General features: G+C 38.2%; 1 protein-coding gene across 1 annotated transcript in view; it reads left to right on the plus strand.

Moving 5' to 3' along the window:
• LOC128696670 (TRMT1-like protein) overlaps positions 1–24844 on the plus strand; it is a 45704-nt gene that overhangs the window by 15064 nt on the left and 5796 nt on the right. The window contains exons 4-7 of the mRNA XM_053788004.2: positions 53–265; positions 5072–5262; positions 13668–13840; positions 21514–21784. Coding sequence (XP_053643979.1) covers positions 53–265; positions 5072–5262; positions 13668–13840; positions 21514–21784 — 848 coding nt within the window. The remainder of the gene's footprint in view (positions 1–52; positions 266–5071; positions 5263–13667; positions 13841–21513; positions 21785–24844) is intronic.

Raw genomic sequence — 24844 nt, forward strand, 5'->3', positions numbered from 1 at the left:
TAAAATATAGTTTGTTAATGATAATGGTTGTAATGGTTTTTTTTTTTTGCAGATTTTTAGACTGTTATGGATCTTCAGTTCATTACCTTGATGCAGCATTTCGAAATGTTCCAAAGTATGGCATTTTGGCAATTACATCTACTGATGATGCTGCTCTTTATGGAAAAGCTGCAGATGTAACACTGAGGAATTATGGTGGTTATGTTGTTAAAACTTCATATGCTAAAGAGCTTGCAGCAAGACTGGTACTGGCTAGTGTTGTTAGGTAAGTTCAAAATGACCTTGTGGTTTTCTTGTCTTTTGGCATGTTCACTAAATTGTTACACTCCTTTGTACAAACATGCATCATGCTAAAATAAAATTGTTATTGTTATTGTTAACTTCCATCATTTTAAAATAATTGCATTATACATTTGTGGTTGATACTGTTAGTACAGACCTGTTCATTATAGTTTAAAACTAATGGTAATTACATGAGAAAATAAAAGCAATAACCAACTTGAAAATGATTTTCATTCCTGGTTTTTCAAATTAGAAATAATGATTAAAGGTTATTTTAGATTTTGCCTCGATGGGACAAAAGGAATACATTAGCGTTAATAGTTGAAATGCCATTGGCAATATCACTTCCATCATTGATTGTTTTAGTGTACAAGTGTTACTGCCTTTACAATTGAAGAGTCTGCGTATCTATAGGAATTATTGATTTTGCAGATTACCATTACACTGTAATTTTAAAGATCATTTTAGCAGGAAAACCTTTAACCCTTTCAGGGCTGGTGCTGTACTAGTACATTTTATGCACCAGGGTTGGTGTCGTACTAGTACACATAAATTCTAGCGCCTTCAAATCAAGCGGGAAAAAGGCTGGTAGGCCTAGATGTGAAAGTTGGGTCTTCGTGGTCAGTGTGTGCAGTATACAAAAAATTCTGCAGCACACAGTGCATAATGAGAAAAACAGTGACTTTGCAGTCTATTTTCATATGGTGTTTATGGTTGTATTCTCGTTTTCTCGGTCTCATTTGATAGAATGGAAGATACATTACTGAAACAGAGATAATTTTGATTGGTTTCACGATGACAAGTACCTTAAAATTGAGCACAAAGTAGGAAAAATGTTTGATTTTTGCCGATGTTCAAGAGTAAACAAATCACGCCACACATCTAATGCACGTTAACTGGTGAGTCTAATATTCTTGCACAAGTGCGTTGATATTATTTTTACCATTTTTACAATGATGCAGTAGTATACATAACAGTAAATCTATTTTTTTTGAGAAAAATTCAAAATGGAAAGCAAAAGTAATGTAAGAGGGGCCTGGAGATGTGACTGATGAACAAATAAAGTGTTATTTTAGTGCTAGGAATGTCTGTCCTGTTTATTCTGGACCCTATTTTGAAATTGGCATCTTTTGAAATTTGTGTGAAATTGGCCAAATTGCCAATTTCTGATCACTTTATTGGGTAGTTAAAATTGGTAATTGGGTGGTTTCTTGTACTCAATCGATAGAACAAATGGAATTCTAGCAAAATAGCTATGATTTTAGTAGACTGATACATTGGAATTGGCCGAAAATAGGGCTCAGAGTGGGCGAAATTGCCGATGTGTAAATATTGTTGATACCGCTAACTTTGCGAGAGCATAATTCCGTAAGTTTTCCATCAAATTTCATACTTTTGGTGTCACTATGATCGGAAAAAGATTCTCCATCATTTCATGAGAAAAAAAATATTTTTTTTTTATTTTTCAAATATTTTTTGACCCTGAGTGGGAGTTAAGGATCAAGGGTCTCGACCCTGAAAGGGTTAATATGCAATGTTTCATCTGCACAGGAATAAGCAAGAATGTTGCCATATAAAGTATGCAACATTTTGAGGTCAAATCAGGTGGTGATGAGGTCATTGGAGATGAAAGTCAGATGATACCAAGATTGATTTTCAGGTTGAGGAGTTATATGTTTTGTGTGTTAATGGAAAATGTGTTTAGGGGTTTTTGCTATTGTACTACATTCATCTGCTTTGTTCTGTTGTATGTGAGGTAGACAGCAACTTCCTCAATGCATCTTCATTTTACTTGTCATTTTCATATTTGTGTTTTTCTGCAGTCCATGAGGTGGTAATGTAGGTTACGATGGACATACAGGCATTGTTGTTGTTGTCCATTCTTTATTCATATTTGTGTTTCTGAAGGCATGTCCGCAAATTTTGTGCTGTCTCGCCAAAATTAAATTTGTTACAGCCCCCATGTGGAATACTATAAATGCTTTTTTTTGCCTGTTTTTGTTGAGACTTGATGTCTAAGAATCATCTCTAATGGTTTTGTTGTGAGAGCTGCTATATCCATGTTGGCTCTGCAGAGAAGAGGGGCACTTATGACTGCAGTAAGTTCTTTGGGGAAAAATTGGTTGCTTATTGATGTCATTTCTAATTAGCAATGAAGTGTGTGTGAAGAGTTTAGTTGACAGGATTGGATGAGATTGAGTGACAACTTCAAGACAGAAAAATCATCTTCAGTGTGTTTTTGTTTTCATGTAGAAAGTTGTCACTGTAAATCCTGACTTGAATTTTTGATGAACAAGCCACATGCCAACATCAGTTTGCATGCAGCCAGCAGTAACAGCCTGGTTGATTAGACCCTGATCCGCCAGGAAGCCTGGTTGTGGGGGAATTGTTTCCCGAAATCCTCTCCAGGTATAATTATGCCTCTTTTAGTTTTGAGATGTTTCCAGTAAACATGTCCTGGTGATTGCATTTTGACTTTTTTTCATTACCCAATTTATCCTTGTTAGAGTCCTTGCACTACATGATGTCACCATCCCCCAATAATTAAGACATCAAGAAAAATTAGTGAATTTTCCTTCTCTACCTTCAAGGTGAATTTTATGGAAGACTCATCCCTGTTGATCTTTGAGTTCAGTGAGGCTGAAGCATCTTGGGACTTTGACCAAGATATCATCTACATATTTTAGGCATGTGAAGTGGTTATTCTTCTGGTGTTCCAGATAAATGTTAGCCAAGACAGAATTGAGAAATGATCCCATAACCATGCCAACTTATTTCTGTAGAGATCCTTTCCAAGGAGAATATGTAGGTTGAGCCTGACAAGTTCAGTGAGATTGATGAAGTTTTGTGTAGGAATGTGAATATCCAGGTCTGTAGTGATGGAGTTGCAGAGAAAGGATATAACCTAGTCATTGGGACCCCCACAAAAAAGGGAGGCTACATCCAGGCTAGTTAACTTCTTGTTTTTATTGCAAAATTGTCATGACGGAATAGATCACCTGAGTTTCATTGAGGTGATTTTCTGATAATACTCAACATTTTTGATGAGTACTAGGCTAACTTGTGGGTCTCACTACAAATCCCATAAGTAATGGAGTGTAAATTTGTTTTGTGCATTGTTTGAAAATCAGTATGTGTGTGTGTGTGTGTGTGTGTGTGTGTGTGTGTGTGTGTGTGTGTGTGTGTGTGTGTGTGTGTGTGTGTGTGTGTGTGTGTGTGCGCATGTGTGTGTGTGCATGTGTGTGTGTGCATGTGTGTGTGTGCATGTGTGTGTGTGCATGTGTGTGTGTGCATGTGTGTGTGTGTGTGTGTGTGTGTGTGTGTGTGTGTACTCACCTAGTTGTACTCACCTAGTTGTACTCACCTAGTTGAGGTTGCGGGGATCGAGTCCGAGCTCCTGGCCCCGCCTCTTCACTGATCGCTACTAGGTCACTCTCCCTGAGCCGTGAGCTTTATCATACCTCTGCTTAAAGCTATGTATGGATCCTGCCTCCACTACATCGCTTCCCAAACTATTCCACTTACTGACTACTCTGTGGCTGAAGAAATACTTCCTAACATCCCTGTGATTCATCTGTGTCTTCAGCTTCCAACTGTGTCCCCTTGTTACTGTGTCCAATCTCTGGAACATCCTGTCTTTGTCCACCTTGTCAATTCCTCTCAGTATTTTGTATGTCGTTATCATGTCCCCCCTATCTCTCCTGTCCTCCAGTGTCGTCAGGTTGATTTCCCTTAACCTCTCCTCGTAGGACATACCTCTTAGCTCTGGGACTAGTCTTGTTGCAAACCTGTGTGTGTGTGTGTGTGTGTGTGTGCATGTGTGTGTGTGTGCATGTGTGTGTGTGCATGTGTGTGTGTGTGTGTGTGTGGTGTGGTATGGTGTGGGGGTGTCCACTGCAGCCTGCATTCCTACCTCATGGACTAGGAGAAAAGCATGGCTGAGGTATGTATCATAAAAAAGACAGGGCAAAGATGGTGATTCATTGAAAGCAACACTGGCTTAATACGGTTTTTATTTATTACTGTGTACTCGATAAACCCCTACTGTGGATGAAATGTTACACGTATAATGAAAATTTTTCCTGCCAAGAGTGTGTTTGAAATTATCTCTTGGTGGCTTACATCATTGTCTACCTGCCATTACTTAATTGCTGCAGACCTTGGATATTGTTGTAAAAGGCTCTCAGTCTTATTTACAACTTGTCTAATATTAATTCTGTGTACTCTTGTAATCTGCTGCTTTCTAAGATGTAGTGCTGCAGAGTTTTTATACTTTTTACACACTTGACACTGTATTTCCTCTCTCCATATAATGGACTAATAAGGCAGAGCGAGTGGCTAGTAATAGCAGGTGTGGTGATTGTTTTGCCATGATTGTAACAATAATGAATAATTCTCTATCCAGCTGGCTTTGTCTATTGTTTCCTATTCTATTGATTCAGCAGATTTTGTTCCATATTTTCAAAGTTCATTATATAGATGTCTGTTATATGGAAGGTTTACTGTGTATGTTTTGAAGAATGGGGGAAGGGGTGTTATACAATGCTATAATTGGATAATTTTGTCAAAATTTGCTTATTGGAAATGTGCATAGTGTTTATATTCAAATCTCTCCATCCTCGTTAAGGTATTTGTAGTACACTACAGTATTATTATTATTTCAACCTGTTTCACAGTCTGACCTCTTCATGGTAATAGTACTAATACTTTAATTAGTTTTAAGCTTCAGAGACCCCTGTTTGCTTTCATGAGATAGTTAATATTCTGAAATTTGTATCTTCATTCCCAGAGCTGCTGCTAAATGTAACAAAGGTGTTGAAGTTTTATGTTGTGTTGCCTTGAAGAGCTTCATCACTGTCATTGTTCGTGTAATACGTGGTCCTTCAACTGCAAATAAGTGTGTCCGTAAGATCAGACGCATCATTCACTGTTGTATGTGTGAAGATAGAGCATTCTATCCTCAGACTGTCTATCCTCTTGGTAAGTTATTAAGCATTTACTGCCTATATACAGTGCTTAGGATATTACAGTGGAACATCGCTGATTTGAACATGTCAGGGTCAGAAGCTTTCAGAAACCTTCACAATGTTGGTACTTTAAAAGACTAAACATACATTGCAGTACATAATGTACATAGTTTTTTAAAGTACTTAACATTCACTTTGTCTTAAAAATGATATTACAAATCACTCATTGTAAACTTTGCAAAGAAATAAAAATTTGAATTTGAAATAAATATTTACATCCATATACAGTCTTATAGCACAATCATATAATTTACAAAAAAGTCATGAGAACTGGGTAATTACAACGTATGCTCACAAGAGTAGTTGCTGATCAAAAGACTGGGTGGCACTGCACCAATGATATTGTAGTACATAGATTAGGCTGAAAATGTTATATATCCTCTTCCATCTGTGGGTAGTAGATTGGTTGACTGCATCCATCCAGAGAAGTGCTGTGCTACTGTCCTGTCATACTAGTGTGAAACAAATGCCTGTTAAACATTTTCACTCTGGCAGATTGCTAATCTTTTCCTTTCCATCTTGTGAATAGGTAAGATTGGAGGCAAACCTTTAGCTTGCATTCATTATGCACTTACCTTTCCTGCGTGTTTCCTAATACGTACTGTAATTACGTATTTTTTTTCTGCAATATTTCCTTCTTAATTTAGGAGACTTGGTCTGAGACCTAGTCATGGAGGTGATGTTCCCAGAATCCTTAACAGATGTATAACAGATTTATGAAGTATTTGTTGTATTCAAATTAATGTATGGGAACAGCATAAGCACAGGGTAATATTGGTATGAGTGACTGCAGATCAGAACACTAGCATTGGCCCACTGGCACTAGAGCTTCTGGTTATGTTGAGCTAATCTACTCTATATATCCTCATTTCAATAAAATATGCATATATCATGGCTTAATGTGTTGCATTACTCCCCTGCCATAATAAAATGTGCAGGAATCAAGGCCTAATATACTGCACTCCCTCTGCCATTTTTGTGGTGTCATCTGTCCAGCAAAGATTTAGGTCCAGTATATGCACCCCTTATAGGTAGTAGGTTGGTAGACAGCAACCACCCAGGGAGGTACTACCATCCTGCCAGGTGAGTGTAAAACGAAAGCCTGTAATTATTTTACATGATGGTAGGATTGCTGGTGTCTTTTGTCTGTCTCATAAATATGCAAGATTACAGGTATGTCTTGCTACTTCTACTTACACTTAAGTCACACTACACATACATGTACAAGCATATATATACACACCCCTCTGGGTTTTCTTCTGTTTTCTTTCTAGTTCTTGTTCTTGTTTATTTTCTCTTATCTCCATGGGGAAGTGGAACAGAATTCTTCCTCCGTAAGCAATGCGTGTTGTAAGAGGCGACTAAAATGCCTGGAGCAAGGGCCTAGTAACCCCTTCTGTATAAATTACTAAATATAAAAAGAGAAACTTTCGTTTTTCTTTTTGGGCCACCCTGCCTCGGTGGGATACGGCCAGTTTGTTGAAACAAAGAAAGAATATGCACCCTTCTTTCCTTACCAGCTCTCTGGATGTCATCTTCCAGTTATTTTGACACAGGCATTATAGATGATTTAGTCTGTAAGTCTATAATAGTCTATAAGTCACCAAGCCACAGCTCGCGTTTTGCATTTTCAATAACCTACGACTTAAATTTACTACTACATTACCACTAACAGCACACTATTAAAATTGTAGCCACCAGTGCAGAATCAGTGACATGCATTGCCATTATGGGGCATCCCTTTGCCTCTTGGGAGAGGCCATTCTTTTGGTGTTGGGAGGCCTAGCATCACTGCTTAATGTAAGCCTACTAATTACTCTATCAAGACACATTCCATACGATAGTCACTGTGACCATTGGTCTGGTTTCCATTATTTCATTACCCAGTCTTGTCTCTTAATGATCTCACCCTAAAGGAATAAAAGTGATGTTGTAAATACCAAGAAGAAAATTGTGGGTTAAATTAATGATTTCTAAGAAAATTAGGGTTGAAATTATGATTGGAGTAGAGGTGGTGGTTGTTATTGAGGCTGCCCATATGGCATGTGTAACACATAATTACACTATAATTGTACATTCTTGTGTTGTAAACATTCACCTACTCTAGCTGCATTTATGTTTATATTTATATTAGTACATCAGCTGTTTCCCACTAAGGCAGGGCGACCCAAAAAGAAGAAACACTTTTCTCATCACTCACTCCATCACTGTCTTGCCAGAGGCATGCTTACTCTTCAGTTCATTTACGTATAGTTGACCCTTGAACAATACGGGGTTTAGGGACACCAATATCCCTGCGCAGTTGGAAATTCGCATATAACTTTTGACTCCTTGGAAACTTAATTACTAATGGCCGACTGTTGATCAGAATCCTTACCAGTACCATAAACAGTCCTGTAGCTTGATCGCTAGCACACTCAGCTCACACTCTGAGGTCCGGACATTGAATCTCCTCCGGTACAGCTGGAAAACATTAGAAATGTGTTTCTATAAGACACCTGCTGTCCCTGTCCCTGTTCACCCATCAGTTTAAAATGGGTGCCTGGGTGTTAGTCAACTGGTGTGAGTCGCATCCTAGGACAAAATTGACCTAACTTTTCCGAAATGCTCAGCATAGCAAGGGGCTTTCTGTATAGTAGTATGTCATTGATGTCAGCTAGGCCTGTATACCTTGTACAAGTACTTGTAGTAAATAAAGATATTATTAACACATATTTTGTATATGTATTATATACTGTACAGTGAAATGTTGTAAAGTGAAGTGTTTTACAGCATTTCACTAATGCAGCATTTTTCAGTTATATCCATTTTTCATTTATCCTGACTTCCTGTAATAAATATATTCACCACTTACTATAAGCTAAGGATGAAAATATTTTATAGTAATTAATGCGAGTACTGTATATGCACTTTTTAGACCTAGCTCTATTTCTCACCTAGTATATGATAGTGTAAACATGTTATCAGGCCTATATGTGCATTTGAAAGTGAAAAAAAGGCTGTTTCACTTTACAGTAATAGCCCAGAGCCTAACCTGCTGTATAAATGGGGCCCACCTGTATTCTTACAGTGTAAAGTAAAGTAAAGTTTATTTCTTTGTAAAGGTTACAATGTGTAATTACAATTTTGATTTGCTAAGTACAAAGATAGCCACTATCATGCCGAGGCATTTCGGCAAACTAATCCTGATACATGGTAACTAATTAACCCTTAAATGGTCCAAACAGATCGACATTCAAATTCGTAGTGCTACAAAAGTTTTTTTACACGTTTTCACATGTAAAACAACAAAAAAAAAGATCTACACTTTTTTACATACTTTCAGATGTTGAAAAAACGTATATATACGTTTGGACCATTTAAGGGTTAAAACTAGATAAGGTAATAGTACATAGTAACTATACTTAAAACTAGACAAGGAATAGTAGTTAGCTGTTTTACAATCTTATTTGAACTTAATGCAATCTTATTTAAACTTAGTACAAAATCTACCTTACAAGTAATGGTGCAGGTGGTAATATTTTATGGAATGGCAGAATTAAAAGCCAGGATATCACATGATAAAACTAATTAGCAGATGTTTTGGCAGATTTGGTTAATATTGAGAAATAAGATGATTTTATGGATTAGCAGAATTAAGAGCCTAGAGGTCACATAATAAAACTAGCTAGCAGATGTTTGGTTGATTTGGTTAATATTGTGAGATAAGATGATTTTTTAGCAAAGTCCTAAATTTATAAGCTGTCAGGGGATCCTTGACCTGTTCCAGTAGCGAGTTCCAGATCTTCAAGCCTTTTATGTGCAAAGCTTTCTTGCATAGTGAGAATCTGACTTGAGGGATGTTGAAGAGTGCCTTATGTCTTGTATTGTGCCTGTGCATTCTGTTGTAACTGTCAAGGAGTAGTTTTAGGGGAGGGTTTACAGTGGAGTTAATGTTCTCTATATGTAGTAGGCACAATAATAAGAGTGTATGTCTTGTATATTTAGCAAGTTGAGTCTTCTGAAAAATGGTGGGGTGTGCTGTCTAGCACACGAGCCGGTTATCACCCGCACAGCAGCTTTTTGTTGGATTATTAACCCGTAAACGGTCCAAACATATATATACGTTTTTTCAACATTTGAAAGTATGTAAAAAACAGTAGATCTTCTTTTTGTTTTATTACATTTGAAAATGTGTAAAAAACTTTGAACTACTTTTTTTTTTTTTTTTTTTTTTTTGAAAATATGTAAAAAAAAGTAGATCTACTTTTGTAGCACTACACATGTGAACGTAGATCTGCTTGGACCGTTTACGGGTTAAGGGTCTAAGGTGGTTGGCTGTGGTTGAGCCCCAGGCACAAATACCATAGGTGAGGTAAGGATATACATTAGAGAGTGGTACAGGGTAAGGAGTGTCGTTTGTGGTACATAATATCATATCTTGCAAAGGATTCCTACTGATTTGGAAATTTTCTTGGCTATGTGATGGGTATGGGACTGAAATTTAATAAAGTAAGCTAGAGAAATGAGAATGTTATTAAGAAAATCATAAGGAGAAAATACATTTACAGTACTGTACTATATTTATCAGTACCGTAAGTTTACATCATTTGTTTGCAAGATGAATTGTCTGTCTATCAATACCTACATCAGCAGTATTTTATATGATACAAAACACTGTAGACATTATACATATTACTAACACAAGACATCAAAAATGAAAAGATAATTAAAAAAGAAAATTCATATTTATTTATGATTTAATGTTGCATCTTTACGTATGTTTACATTTTTCTTGACTGTGAATGAAACATGTACAATCTGTAATAATAATAATAATAATATTATATTATGTAATTATTATATATTTTCAACAAACCAACCATATCCCACTGAGGTAGGGTGACCTAAAAAGAAAAACAAAAATTTCTCTTTAAATTTAGTAATGTATACAGGAGAAGGGGTTACTAGGCCCTTGCTCCTAGCATCATAATAGCCTCTTACATCACGCATGGCTTACGGAGGAAGTCTGTTCCACTTCCCCATTGAGAATATTATTTTTTTTTTTCAACAAATCGGCCGTTTCCCACTGAGGCAGGGTGGCCCAAAAAGAAAAACGAAAGTTTCTCTCTTTAAATTTAGTAATTTATACAGGAGAAGGGGTTACTAGCCCCTTGCTCCTGGCATTTTAGTTGCCTCTTACAACACACATAGCTTACGGAGGAAGAATTCTATTCCACTTCCCCATGGAGATACGAGAAAATAAACAAGAACTAGTAAGAAAATAGAAGAAAACCCAGAGGGGTGTGTATATATATGCTTGTACACATATGTGTAGTGTGGCCTAAGTGTAAGTAGAAGTAGCAAGACGTATCTGAAATCTTGCATGTGTATGAGACAGAAAAAATAAAGACACCAGCAATCCTACCATCATGAGAATATTATATTGTTATTATATAGAGTAGTGCCCCGCTTTTTGGTGTTTTGCCTTATGGTGTTCCGTTAATATGGCGATCTTGAGTTATGACCAAAACTTTCTATACGGCAAGCGGTCTTTCAAATACGGCGCGCGCCACCCAGTTTGTTTACATTCTCCATGAGCACATCTCTCTATTATGTAATAATAATCACTCTTGGGCACATTAAATGTCTAATTTTACATCAATATAGACATTTTTAATAACCCATCTATGATATTTTCTTCAAAATTTTATAAGAAACACATTACATAGCATATAAACATGCTGTTTATATGCTATGGAGGTGTGGTTGCCAGGCCGAGGGAAGACATTACGTAATACGTACTAATAATAATCACTCTTGGGCACATTAAATGTCTTATTTTAAGTTAATATAGACATTTTCATTAATCCATCTATATTTTCTTCAAAATTATATAAGAAATATGTTACATAGCATATAAACATTTTATGTTTATATACTATGGAGGTGTGGTAACCGGGCGGGGGGAAAACATTGCGTCACTCCCCTTAAATCATAACGCTTTTGTTTACAATTCTCAGCATGAATTATTCATTACTTCTCCCTTTGTTTATGATGGCACCTAAAGGTGGTTGTTAGAAACGATTAAACTCAGTAAACATGGTATGTTGATGGTAATAATATGGCTCTGGGCCACATTAAATATTGTGTAACTACGTAGGTAGATGTAGGTATGTAGCCCAGGCAGACTACATACCTACATTATTATTATAACTGATAATTATACGTATGTGTACCTGTACCTACGTTTGCCTTCACTCAGGGCGTCATTTCTTCTAAAAATGGTGTTACATGAGAATGGGAGTGTTTCTCTTTATTCTACTGTATCACTTCTCTTACAACTCCATCTATAAATACGTATATTGAACAACCATGGTGACATCACACATCCCTGTCTAAGGCCTACTTTTACTGGGAAATAATCTCCCTCTCGCCTACATATTTTAACCTGAGCCTCACTATCCTCATAAAAACTTTTTGCCGCTTTCAACAACCCACCTCCTATTTCATACATTTGCAACATCTGCCACATTGCCCCCCTATCCATACTATCATATGCCTTTTCCAAATCCATAAATGCCACACATACCTCTTTTCCCTTGTCAGTTTATTATCTGTATTACATTATTGCATCTTTGTTTATTTACATTACTCCTGACTGTGAATGGAACATGTACATGTACGACCTGTAATTCTGTGCACAAGTTTTGATAAATTTTAACTTTTTATAATAGATTTGTGTATATTTTATGGTAATAAATGATAATATAGACTAATATATACATATATTTTATGCATTCGTGACATACCTAACTTTTTCTTAATTCTTTAGGTCATAAATCTTTAAAACATTTTCCAATATATTTCTTCTTTCAACAAACCAGCCATATCCCACCAAGGCAGGGTGGCCCAAAAAGAAAAACAAAAATTCTAATCTATTTATTGGAAAAAATCTAAGTATAAGTGGACTCATACAGTTTAAACCCATGTTGTTCAAGGGTTAACTGTACATAATTATTGAAATTGTTGGTGATTGATAATACATTATGCAAATTACTAAAGGAAAACAATGGGTAGTGGAGTTGTAATCCAGTGAAGAGTGTCAAGTGTACTGGCCAGTGTGGCCCTTATTTGTAGTCTATTTTCCATTATATCATCACCCAGTCTCGTTTTGATATTAATCATGGCACCCTTAAAAGACTTATAGTGATGCTGGAGGTGCCAAGAAGAAAATTATGCATGAAACTGATGATTTCTAAGAAAATTGTGGTTGGAGGAGAGCAGAGGTGTGGAAAGTTGTGCAAGAAGGCTAGTGTAATATATAATTACACATTCTTGTGCCTTAAACAGTCATTTACCTACACTAGCCTCATTTATATAATTATTGAATATATTAATGACTGATAATAAAGTGGAAAAAGCTATTAAAAGAGAAAGTTATGTAGTGGTTTTGATGTAGTGGATGTGACAGTTACAGTCCACAGGCAGCCATTGCGACTCATAAGTGTCACATCAACCATATCTACACACTTCTGTAGCAACAAGGACAAAGAGTAGGAGAATGAGGTGAAGTGATGCTAGAGGTATGTTGTTGTGGGTTTTGATTGTGGGTTTGTCATACATGATTATATGTACTTCACACTGTCTGTGGAAAGAATACATTGTCTTGAATTAATAAGCTTTGTTGAATTTATTGAAAAAGACACTGGAAGGTAAAATTTTGTATGTGACTTAATGCTACAGATGTGTATCGTGTATTGTACCAGTATTTCATGCATTAGTTGATTTTTTAAAGATTTGCATAATAAATGTCAATGTTATCTCACATTACTAAATTTTGTGTTTGCACTTTCAGAATATATTGCAAGAAAGTTGTGCAGTGTGAAATCCTATCATAAAAGAATTTACTATGCTTCAATATCAACCATTTCAAATTAATTTTCATTGTTTTAGCAAAGTAACTATTTTTATTAGTTTTGTAGTGTTAAAAAAGACATCTGAGACTGCAAGCAAGTGACTAATCATTGGCAAGCTACTCTCCCAGAAAACACACACCATGGCATACAACCTGCATTATTCTGATTTTCAATACAGCAATTAAGCACATGTGTATATAAACTGGCACAGACAACACAAGGGTTCACTTGAATCAGCAAGCAGGCAGTACATGCAACATTGCTTTATATTCTGTCAGAAGTGCCAAGCTGGAAGTGGAAAGAGGGCATTTTTGTTCTTCAAAGTTTCAGAAAAATGTTTGTACATTTGAGGCATATGTACATAGGGATAGGAAAGTACTTCCCTCGATTGCTCTAATGCAGCCAAGCCATGTTTAGTAGACTTTAATTTGTAATAAATTTTTCTATACCTTTTCCTCAGAGCTGCCTTATTCGTTATTGTCATGTGACTGCCGCAGCAAGAGTGCAGGGAAATTAGCTGTTGAGCTGGGTCCAGTGTGGTGTGATGAAATCTTTGATCCATCCTTCTGTCAAGCAATGTTGTCTAAAGCTTCCAGTCTACAGCTGCCACACAAAGTGACCAGTCTTCTTACGGTATGAATATGTATGTTTTGCAACTTAAAGTATTAAAAAAAAATTTGTCTAGAGAGCCAAGATGCAGCACTTGTTGGTTTAGCACTTAGTTATGATTGTAATAATAATAATGCTAATAATAATAGAGAGCCAAGAAAGTAAGAAATTAAGCATGTGATAAGACTGGTGCATCAGTGTCTGCAACTCTGCATATACTGTAGAACCTCCAGTGGACCCTCAACCAATGGCATTAATCTGTTCCAGAGGGCTTGCCGTTGGTCGAGTTAATTTTCCCCATAAGAAATAATGGTAATAGAATTAATCCATTATTGACATCCCAAAGTCTGAATTTTTTTTTTTTACATGAAATATACATTTCCTTATTTGGAAAGGAATGGGACATGCAAAATAAACAATAATTAAATGCCACTTACCTTTATTGTGGAGTTGTTGATGAGTGATGTGCCAGCAGCAGGGAACATTCAGGATTGTCTGTTGCTTGGAAGGAGAATCCCCTTCCATAAAGACTTCAGGTACCAAGTCCTTTGGTGGGGTTACCTCCCTTCTGGGTTTTTTAATGCCACTAGGACCAGCTTGAGAATCACTGGACCACCCTCTACCACCATCACAACCAGTACCACCCTCTACCACCATAACAACAGGTACCACCCTCTACCACCATCACAACCAGTACCACCCTCTACCACAATCACTACCACCCTTTACCACCATCACAACCACTATCTCCCTCTACCACCATCACTACCACCCTCTACCACAATCACTACCACCCTCTACCACCATCACTACCACCCTCTACCACCATCACTACCACCCTCTACCACCATCACTACCACCCTCTACCACCATCACTACCACCCTCTACCACCATCACTACCACCCTCTACCACCATCACTACCACCCTCTACCACCATCACAACCACTACCACCCTTTACCACCATCACTACCACCCTCTACCACCATCACTACCACCCTCTACCACCATCACTACCACCCTCTACCACCATCACTACCACCCTCTACCACCATCACAACCACTACCACCCTCTGCCACCATCACTACCACCCTCTACTACCATCACAACCAGTACCACCCTCTACCACCATAACAACAGGTACCACCCTCTACCACCATAACAACAGGTACCACCCTCTACCACCATCACAACCACTACCACCCTCTACCACCATCACTACCACCCTCTACCACCATCAGAACCACCACCACTTTCGTATTTTTCTACAAACTTTTTCTTGAATTCTCTCGTGTTTCTCACATCCTTTACCAAAGGGCTGGCTCTAGAAGCTTTTGTGGGGTCCATGGTGGCTTATTTAGTGGTTACTAGCACTAGAAACAGTGGAATAATTCAAAATGTATGGGAGGCACATGTGGAAACCAACCGCAACAGCTTGTAAACAATGGCACACTGACTCTTGGAGTGGCTGGGCGCACATTGACAGGTTCTGGACAAACGTCGTTGGTTAAGTTTTTCGCCATTGGTTAAGGCATTTTTTTTCTACAGCAAAAAGCGCTACTAGACGAAATTGCCGCTACTTAATGCCGCCATAGCCCAAAAGGCTATGAACTTTAAAAAATACAGTGTTTTAATGCAAGTGTGTGTGTGTCTGTGTGTGTGTGTGTGCTCACCTATCCTATTTGTACTCACCTATTTGTGGTTGCAGGGGTTGAGACATAGCTCCTGGTCCCGCCTCTTCACTGATCGTTACTAAGTCCTCTCTCTCTCTCTCTCCTTGCTCCATGAGTTTTATCATACCTCATCTTAAAACTATGTATGGTTCCTGCCTCCACTACAACACTTGCCAGACTATTCCACTTCCTGACAACTCTATGACTAACATCTCTTTGACTAATCTAAGTCTTCAGCTTCCAGTTGTGACCCCTTGTTTCTGTGTCCCATCTCTGGAACTTCCTGTCTCTGTCCAACTTACCTATTCCTCTCAGTATTTTGTATGGGATCTAGAGGATGTATACAAATAATTTTTTTCAATACATTTCAAAATGCTGTAATGTATCTTTATATATAGCAACTTAGAAAACCACATGAAACATTTTCCGAGATATTTGTTACAAAATGAAACACTGGCCTCTTGTTTTCTTTTGGTGAAAATGTGAACATTCAATAAAAACAAAATAGTCCATCAGAGTAAATAAAGTAAAAGATGGAAAAGCTGTAAAACACTCAAAGAATAATTTAAGTAAGATATTGCAGCAGATAGCTAAGATCTGTTGCAGTGTGAGTGTATCCCAGTTATAGAATCACTTGGAAAGAGAGACAATACGCTATCTATATTTCTCTAAATACACCTACCATCCGACTTACGACCGAGTTCGGTTCCGAGAAACCGGTTGTAAGTCGAAATGGTCGTAAGTCGAAATGGTCGTAAGCCGAACTTTACTACTGAATATCAACAAAACATTTTTGTAATGACTTTATTTTATCGTTTTATTTTGGTATTTCATGTTTTACTTTACTTTTTATGCTGTTAGTACTGTATTTTATACTGTAAGGTTTAGGATAAACACTGTGTACAGCACAAATAGTTGTTTATTTCCCAGAAATTTGGCATAAAAAACACGGTCGTAAGTCGAGTGGTCGTAAGTCGAGCAGGTCGTAAGTCGGATGGTAGGTGTATATGGTATTAGGCTAATGAAAGTAGTAGAGAGTTATGGAGAATGAAACTTGAGGTAGGGTATGTAGGAACGAAGGGAACTATTTTCTGGTACAGGTCCACATCCCTTTATCCAAAACCCTTAGGGCCAGTAGTGTTTCGAATTTCATAATTTTTCTAATTTCAGAATGAAGGTGGGGTCTAGGGCAGCACCCCATAATCAAACATTAACACTTCAGCAAAAAACATATGAATACTCACACTAAGTGGGATAAATAAAGACTACAAATACTACTACAGTTTTTTATAGAGTAATATATTTATAAATATATGTTATAAATATATGTAATATAAATATATGTTTAATATATTTATAGATGGGGTTGTAAGAGAAGTAAATGCGAGGGTCTTGGCAAGAGGCGTGGAGCTAAAAGATAAAGAATCACACATAAAGTGGGAGTTGTCACAGTTGCTCTTTGCTGATGACACTGTGCTCTTGGGAGATTCTGAAGAGAAGTTGCAGAGATTGGTGGATGAATTTGGTAGGGTATGCAAAAGAAGAAAATTAAAAGTGAATACAGGAAAGAGTAAGGTTATGAGGATAAAAAGATTAGGTGATGAAAGATTGGATATCAGATTGGAAGGAGAGAGTATGGAGGAGGTGAATGTATTCAGATATTTGGGAGTGGACGTGTCAGCGGATGGGTCTATGAAAGATGAGGTGAATCATAGAATTGATGAGGGGAAAAGGGTGAGTGGTGCACTTAGGAGTCTGTGGAGACAAAGAACTTTGTCCTTGGAGGGAAAGAGGGGAATGTATGAGAGTATAGTTTTACCAACGCTCTTATATGGGTGTGAAGCATGGGTGATGAATGTTGCAGCGAGGAGAAGGCTGGAGGCAGTGGAGATGTCATGTCTGAGGGCAATGTGTGGTGTGAATATAATGCAGAGAATTCGTAGTTTGGAAGTTAGGAGGAGGTGCGGGATTACCAAAACTGTTGTCCAGAGGGCTGAGGAAGGGTTGTTGAGGTGGTTCGGACATGTAGAGAGAATGGAGCGAAACAGAATGACTTTAAGAGTGTATCAGTCTGTAGTGGAAGGAAGGCGGGGTAGGGGTCGGCCTAGGAAAGGTTGGAGGGAGGGGGTAAAGGAGGTTTTGTGTGCGAGGGGCTTGGACTTCCAGCAGACATGCGTGAGCGTGTTTGATAGGAGTGAATGGAGACAAATGGTTTTTAATACTTGACGTGCTGTTGGAGTGTGAGCAAAGTAACATTTATGAAGGGGTTCAGGGAAACCGGCAGGCCGGACTTGAGTCCTGGAGATGGGAAGTACAGTGCCTGCACTCTGAAGGAGGGGTGTTAATGTTGCAGTTTAAAAACTGTAGTGTAAAGCACCCTTCTGGCAAGACAGTGATGGAGTGAATGATGGTGAAAGTTTTTTCTTTTTCGGGCCACCCTGCCTTGGTGGGAATCGGCCAGTGTGATAATAATAATAATAATAATATTGATAAATGAAATAATGGGATAATTATAGACCAGGAGCATAGTTCTCAAGACGATTGACAAACGGCATTTTTAAAGACTTCTTCAAGTGTCATCTGTCTTATGAACACAGGTTTCTGTCTAAGCAATCTCTCTTTAACTGAGTAGATTGCCATAATCTCTTGCTCACTGCTAAATGCACGTTGTCCAAGGCCAGCAATTAACTGATCGCACATTTTCACCATATCGTCTATGGGAACTTTTTCACCTGTGTTCACAATGTCATCATCAACATCACTGATATTCTCATGCTTATTTGTATTTAACACCGTTTCAGCAATTTCACCATTATTCAAGGAATGCACAACACGCACATCATTGTCAGTGTTCAGCATTTCTTTGATGTCAGGTTCCTGTAACTTATTTACACTTACATCGGATAAACTTTTGGCGTAAGTTATGAGGTTTGATATCATCATCTCATCAGTGACATGAACTCCTTCAAAGTCTTCATCTGTAGGTTCATTTACATCAAACATCGTCTTAGGCCAAAGTCTATGCTAAGCATTTGTTAATGTTGATTTATCAACATCCTTCCAAGCATTAACAACTGCATTAACAACAGCGGTAGTTCCAACACCATATTCTTCAGTAAGATGCCGCACTGACAAACCATGATCAAGCTTCTACAGTAACTCTACTTTCTGCGTTATTGATAATGTCCGATGCTTCCTTTTCTTTTTCTCACTGTTACCCATAGGGGTATCTGCAGCTCTTTTTGACATTTTTACAGTGAAATTAAAGTCACAAAAAAAGCAAAAACAAAATATCAGCGAACAGCAGATATACGTGTGAACACTACAAGCGCTGAGACACAACTGATGCCTGCCACTCTGGCTGTCATTGCTGGGTCATGCCACCACATGACTGTGTTGGAGTTATGTAGAGGTGACTGACACTCCACACTCCACGAAAAAACTTCGGTTTTCAGAGCTTTCCGAATTTCAGAGTTTTGGATAAAGGGATGTGGACCTGTAGAAGTAGGTCTTATACAGTAATATGGATGTCACTATGGTTATTTAAAGTATTTATAAATGGGGTTGCATTTTATGACTGATGCAAGTTGAGCAAGTTGAGGATGAGGTTAATCATAGAATTGATGAAGGAAAAAAGGTGAGTGGTGCATTGAGGTATATGTGGAGGCAAAAAAATGTTATCTATGGAGGCAAAGAAGGGAATGTATGAAAGTATAATAGTACCAACACTCTTATATGGGTGTGAAGCTTGGGTTGTAAATGCTGCAGCAAGGAGGCAGTTGGAGGCAGTGGAGATGTCCTGTCTAAGAGCAATGTGTGGTGTAAATATTATGCAGAAAATTTGGAGTGTGGAAATTAGGAGAAGGTGTGGAGTTAATAAAAGTATTAGTCAGAGGGCTGAAGAGGGTTTGTTGAGGTAGTTTGGTCATTTAGAGAGAATGGATCAAAGTAGAATGACATGGAGAGCGTATAAATCTGTAGGGAAAGGAAGGCGGGGTAGGGGTCGTCCTCGAAAAGGTTGGAGGGAGGGGGTAAAGGAGGTGTTGTGGGTGAGGGGTTTGGACTTCCAGCAAGCGTGTTACCTGGAGTTTACCTGGAGAGAGTTTCGGGGGTCAACGCCCCCGCGGCCCGGTCTGTGACCAGGCCTCTTTAGGTCAGTGTCCCAGGATGCGACCCACACCAGTCGACTAACACCCAGGTACCCATTTTACTGATGGGGAACATAGACAACAGGTGGAAAGAAACACGTCCAATGTTTCTACTCTGGCTGGGAATCGAACCCAGGCCCTCACTGTGTGAAGCGAGAGCGTTAACCACCAGGCCACCAGATAGGAGTGAATGGAGACAAATGGTATTTGGGACCTGACGATCTGTTGGAGTGTGAGCAGGGTAATATTTAGTGAAGGGATTCAGGGAAACCGGTTATTTTATATAACCGGACTTGAGTCCTGGACATGGGAAGTACAATGCCTGCACTCTAAAGGAGGGGTTTGAGATATTGGCAGTTTGGAGAGATATATTGTGTATTTTTATACGTATATACTTCTAATCTGTTGTATTCTGGGCACCTCTGCAAAAACAGTGATTATGTGTGAGTGAGGTGAAAGTATTTTCTTTTTGGGGATTTTCTTTCTCTTTGGGTCACCCTGCCTCGGTGGGAGACGGCCGACTTGTTGAAAAAAAAAAAATAAGAGGCAGTTGTTTGAGGTGTGGGATTAAAAGATAATGTATCTGATATGAAGTAGGAGTTGTCATAATTGCTTTTTGTTAATGACAGTTCTTTTGGAAGATTCTGAAGAGAAGTTGGAAAGGTTGGTGGAAGAGTTTGGTAATGTATGAAAAAAAAAAAAGGAAATGAAAAAGGGAGCAGAAAAGAGCAAGATAATGAGTAATGAAAAAATTAAGGAATGAAGAAATTGGATATTAGATTGGAGAGAGTGAGTATAGAGAAAGTGAATGTACAGTACAGTATTTAGATATTTGTTAGTGGATGTGTTGGCAGATGGGTCTTGAAAGACGAGATGCACCATAGATTAGATGAAGGGAAAAAAGGTAGGTGGAGAATTGAGGTGTCCGAAAAAAGATACATCAATATATCTAAGGAGGCAAAGAAAAAAAAAGGTTCCAGAATATAATAATAATGACCCAACCATCTTGTATGGGTGTGAGGCATAGACTTTAAATATTACAGCAAGGAAGAGGCTGGGGGTAGTGATGTCATATTTCAGAGCATTTTGGGTGACCTGAAAAATGAAAAACATTCACTCTCTCTCATTCAGTAGCTGTCTTGCCAGAAGTGCCCAGACATCACAATTCAAAAGAATTGAAAAGGATTCAGACCATAAAAATTAGATGGTGTGGGGGTTGCAAAAGGTGTAATCCAGAGGGCAGAGTGGTTGTTAAGGTGGGTAGAGCATTAAAGGGGATGGTGCAGGATAGGATGACCAACATGGCGTATAAATCCAAGGTGGAAGAAAGGAGGGGTAGGGGTCAGCCCAGGAAGGTTTGTAGGAAGTGATAAGGCCATGAACATCCAGCAAACTTGTGTACATATGTTAGATCAGAGACAAGTAGTTTTAATGATTTGTTTTGCTGTTGGAATTGTAATGTGACCAGTGTAACATGAAGGGATTCAGGAAAATTACTTAGCTGGACCTTAGTCTTGGAGGTGGGAAGTACAGTGCTTGTGCTCTGGAGGAGGGGTGGGAATGTTGCATTTCGGAGGGTCATTCAAATTCTGAGGTCTCCACGTTTGCAAGACAGATATTGAATGAATGGTGGTGAATGTTTCTTTTTCTTAAATCACCTTACCTTGGAGGGAGACAGCGAGTGTGATATAGTATCTACTTCCTCTACTTGTCAACAACTTCAAACTAAATTACATGTGTAAATTACTCTACTTATTTACATATTAAATGTTTTATTGCTGAATAATGAGTAATCCCTTTTAGATGTGAATTGCATCATAATTATTATAGCATGCAAAACAAGGTCTGCTGTGACTGTGTAGTCCCCCATTTCAGACTATTGTTAGTGAAGCAAGATGTAAGGATCATCCTGACTCAGAAGGAGGTATAGGAGGAGACAAGGAAAATACTTTGACAGAAGGGTTGGAGGATAGCCTAGCTGGTGTAGAGGATGAGGAGGAAGAGGAAGAAGGGTTACATGGCCACTCATGCCATTCTGTTGAAGATGAAACAGATGGAGAAACTCCAACAAAGCGCTTAAAGACTGAGCATCTTGTATTGAGATCACCAGCTTTCTACTTCAACCTACATCGTCATTCCCCTAAAGGTAAAATTTAGCGTTTGATGTCTTTACAGTAGATTAAAGTCATTAAGCTTTTTACATTTATTGAAACTACATCAGGCAGGGAGTGTTTTTCCTGCTTAGCCATTGCAAAAATTTCAGGGATAATTTAAACTTTCATGTAACATGTTGTGAATGTTTCTGGAAGCAATGGTTTGTAGAAATTGACTTACAAATTTAATAATTTTTGGAATTTATATGATGTTCTACGACAGGTTCAGGTAAAAGAAAATGTTGTTTACTTCATATTTTGGCAACCCTAATTTTCTGAATTCAAATATTTTACAGAGGTTGGTTTCATCTGTGCTAGTGTGTGTCTAGAACTTATTAATGTGTTGGTAGATGTATCATCATGAGCAAGTGCTTAACTCATTCAAGTCACACAGCGCTTGGGGAATGGGAAGTAATCAGATTTGGCTGAGAAATAGATCAGAGCAAATTCCTTGGATCAAGATTCCTTCACCACCAAAGCACCCCCCTTTAACCCTTTCAGGGTCCACAGGCCCTCTCCGAGACTTGTTCTCGGGGTCCCCCAAATTTAAAAAAAAAAAATAATTTTTCATATGAAAAGATAGAGAATCTTTCCCTGATCATAATGACACCAAAAGTATGACATTTGATGGAAAACTTACGGAATTATGCTCTCGCGAAGTTAGCAGTCTCGACGATGTTTACGCATCGGCGATTTTGCCCACTGAGCCCTATTTTCGGCCAATTCCAGTGTACTAGTTGACAAAAGTCATAACTATTTCACTAGAACTCCATTTTTTCTATCGAATGAGTACAAGAAACCACCCATTTACCGATTTCAACTATCCAATACGGTGGTCAGAATTTAGCAATTTTGCCAATCTCACACAAATTTCAGAAGATGCCAATTTCCAAATAGGGTCCAGAATAAACAAGACAGACATTCCTGGCACTAAAATAACATTTCCTCTGTTCATTAGTCACGTCCCCATGCCCCTCTTACATTCTTTTGCTTTTCACTTTGAATTTGTATTCTCACAAAAAAATAGAAGATTTACTGTTATGCAGACTACTGCATTAGTGTAGAAATGGTATAAATAATATCAGCACACTTGTGAAAGAATATTAGACTCACCAGTTGACATGTATTGGACGCATAGCATGATTTGTTTACTTTTGAACTTTGGTAAAAATCAAACATTTCTGCCACTTTGAGCTCAATTTCAAGGTACTTTTCATTGTAAAACCAGTCAAAATCATCTCGATTTCTGTAATATGCCTTCCATTCTATAAAATGAAACCAGGAAAACTAGAATACAACAATAAATACCATACGAAAATACAGTGCAAAGTCGCTGTTTTAATCCAAAAACATGGTCAAAGTTTTTTTTTCTCATTACGCACTGTGTGCTGCAGGATTTTTTTTATACTGCGCACACTGACCACATAGACCCATTCTTTCATATGTAGGCTTACCAGCTCTCTCACTAGATTTGAGGGCGCTAGAATTTAGGCGTACTAGTACGTCATGGACACTGGTGCGTAAGCCGTACTAGTATGGCCAAAACCCTGAAAGGGTTAAAGGGGTGATGTTTGGAAAAAGTACTGTATAATATATGCCTTATGGTAGCCTGCATAGATTTGTGGACACTATGATAGTGTAAGCTGTTCAGAGATACTATTTTGGGTTAAGATGCCTATCCATGTTGGAATTTATTTCAAGGAAAGAATTTAAAATGTTGTCCAAGCAAATTAGATTGTCCCACATGATTCCTTATGTAAGTTCATTTTCGTATTCTTCCCACATGATTGCTAATGTTAGTTCATATTCCTATTTCTAGACTGCCATCATCTCTAGTATTTCTTGGTCAGCTTTGTGTGGTTCTCATCCTTGGGTTCCTCTACCTATTGATTCGTTTACTGTATGTTCCTGAAGCCCTCACAGCATACGTAGGAAAATTTTGAAAATTGTCCACAAAAATGTAATTTTTTCCACCCAACATTTAGAATAGAATAGCTCATCTCATCCTATTGCATAAGCAATATTAAATCCCCTTCAGAACTCTGGGTATTCCCTCAGTCCTCCTGGTGTAGCACTTATAGGATCTTGACGAGCCCTTAGGCATTGAATTAGGTTTTGTTCGGTGACAATCCTCCTATCTGGGCTGTGAACCTGCAACATTACAGTAGGATGTTTAGGGGCACAAGAACAAGAATCCTGAATGCAGAGTTTCTTGCCTGGTACACATCTGTAACACACCCATGAAAGGGAAGGTGCTCTGATGCTTATGAAGGGCTCTTGGTCTAAGGTATTGTCCTGTAATGTCCCATAGCTCAATTTCTATGGGACACCTACAGCTCACACACTGAGGCCCGGGGGGTCGATCCCTGGTACAGATGGAAACATTAGGAAGTATTTCCTTAAGACACCTGCTGTCCATGTTCATCTATCAGTAAAATAGGTACCTGGGTGTTAGTTGACTGGTGTGGGTCACATCCTAGGACAAAATTGATCTAATTTGCTGAAAATGCTCTGCATTTCAGGCCTGTGTACCTTGTGCATGTACTTGTAGAAATTAAGATTCTTCTTTCTTTCAACAAACCAGCTGTATTATTAATTAGAACTACCCTTCTCTTGGCTCAAACCTGAGTGTCCCCCATTTTCCATTACAATATAAACCTTACAGATAATATTGCTTCCCTGTGAATATACTGCACAACATTAATAACCTGGAAAAAAAGGGCTAGGCATTATGCCTTCTTGTTGGACTTTCCAGTACTGGGTAATTATGTATTTGAGTTGAGGGGAGAGGGGAGATAATTAAGCTTCAGCTATTGGTTTGATTATTTAACCAGAGGGGTTAATAATCAAAGATAACCCAAAAAAGACACTTGAGCTCATTTCCATTGGGGTACCTTGGGCCTCTTCAGGATATGATGCACAAGTGTTGCCATATACCCAGGTACACTTGTTGCTGTTCACAGAGGTGAGGAAACATGCCCAACATTCCCATTTGTGCTAGGATTGAACCCAGGGTTTTCAGATGTTAGCCAAAGGTGGTACTTTAACCCCAA

This window comes from Cherax quadricarinatus, chromosome 46 (assembly GCF_038502225.1).
Source record: "Cherax quadricarinatus isolate ZL_2023a chromosome 46, ASM3850222v1, whole genome shotgun sequence".
In the NCBI taxonomy this organism is placed as follows: domain Eukaryota; kingdom Metazoa; phylum Arthropoda; class Malacostraca; order Decapoda; family Parastacidae; genus Cherax; species Cherax quadricarinatus.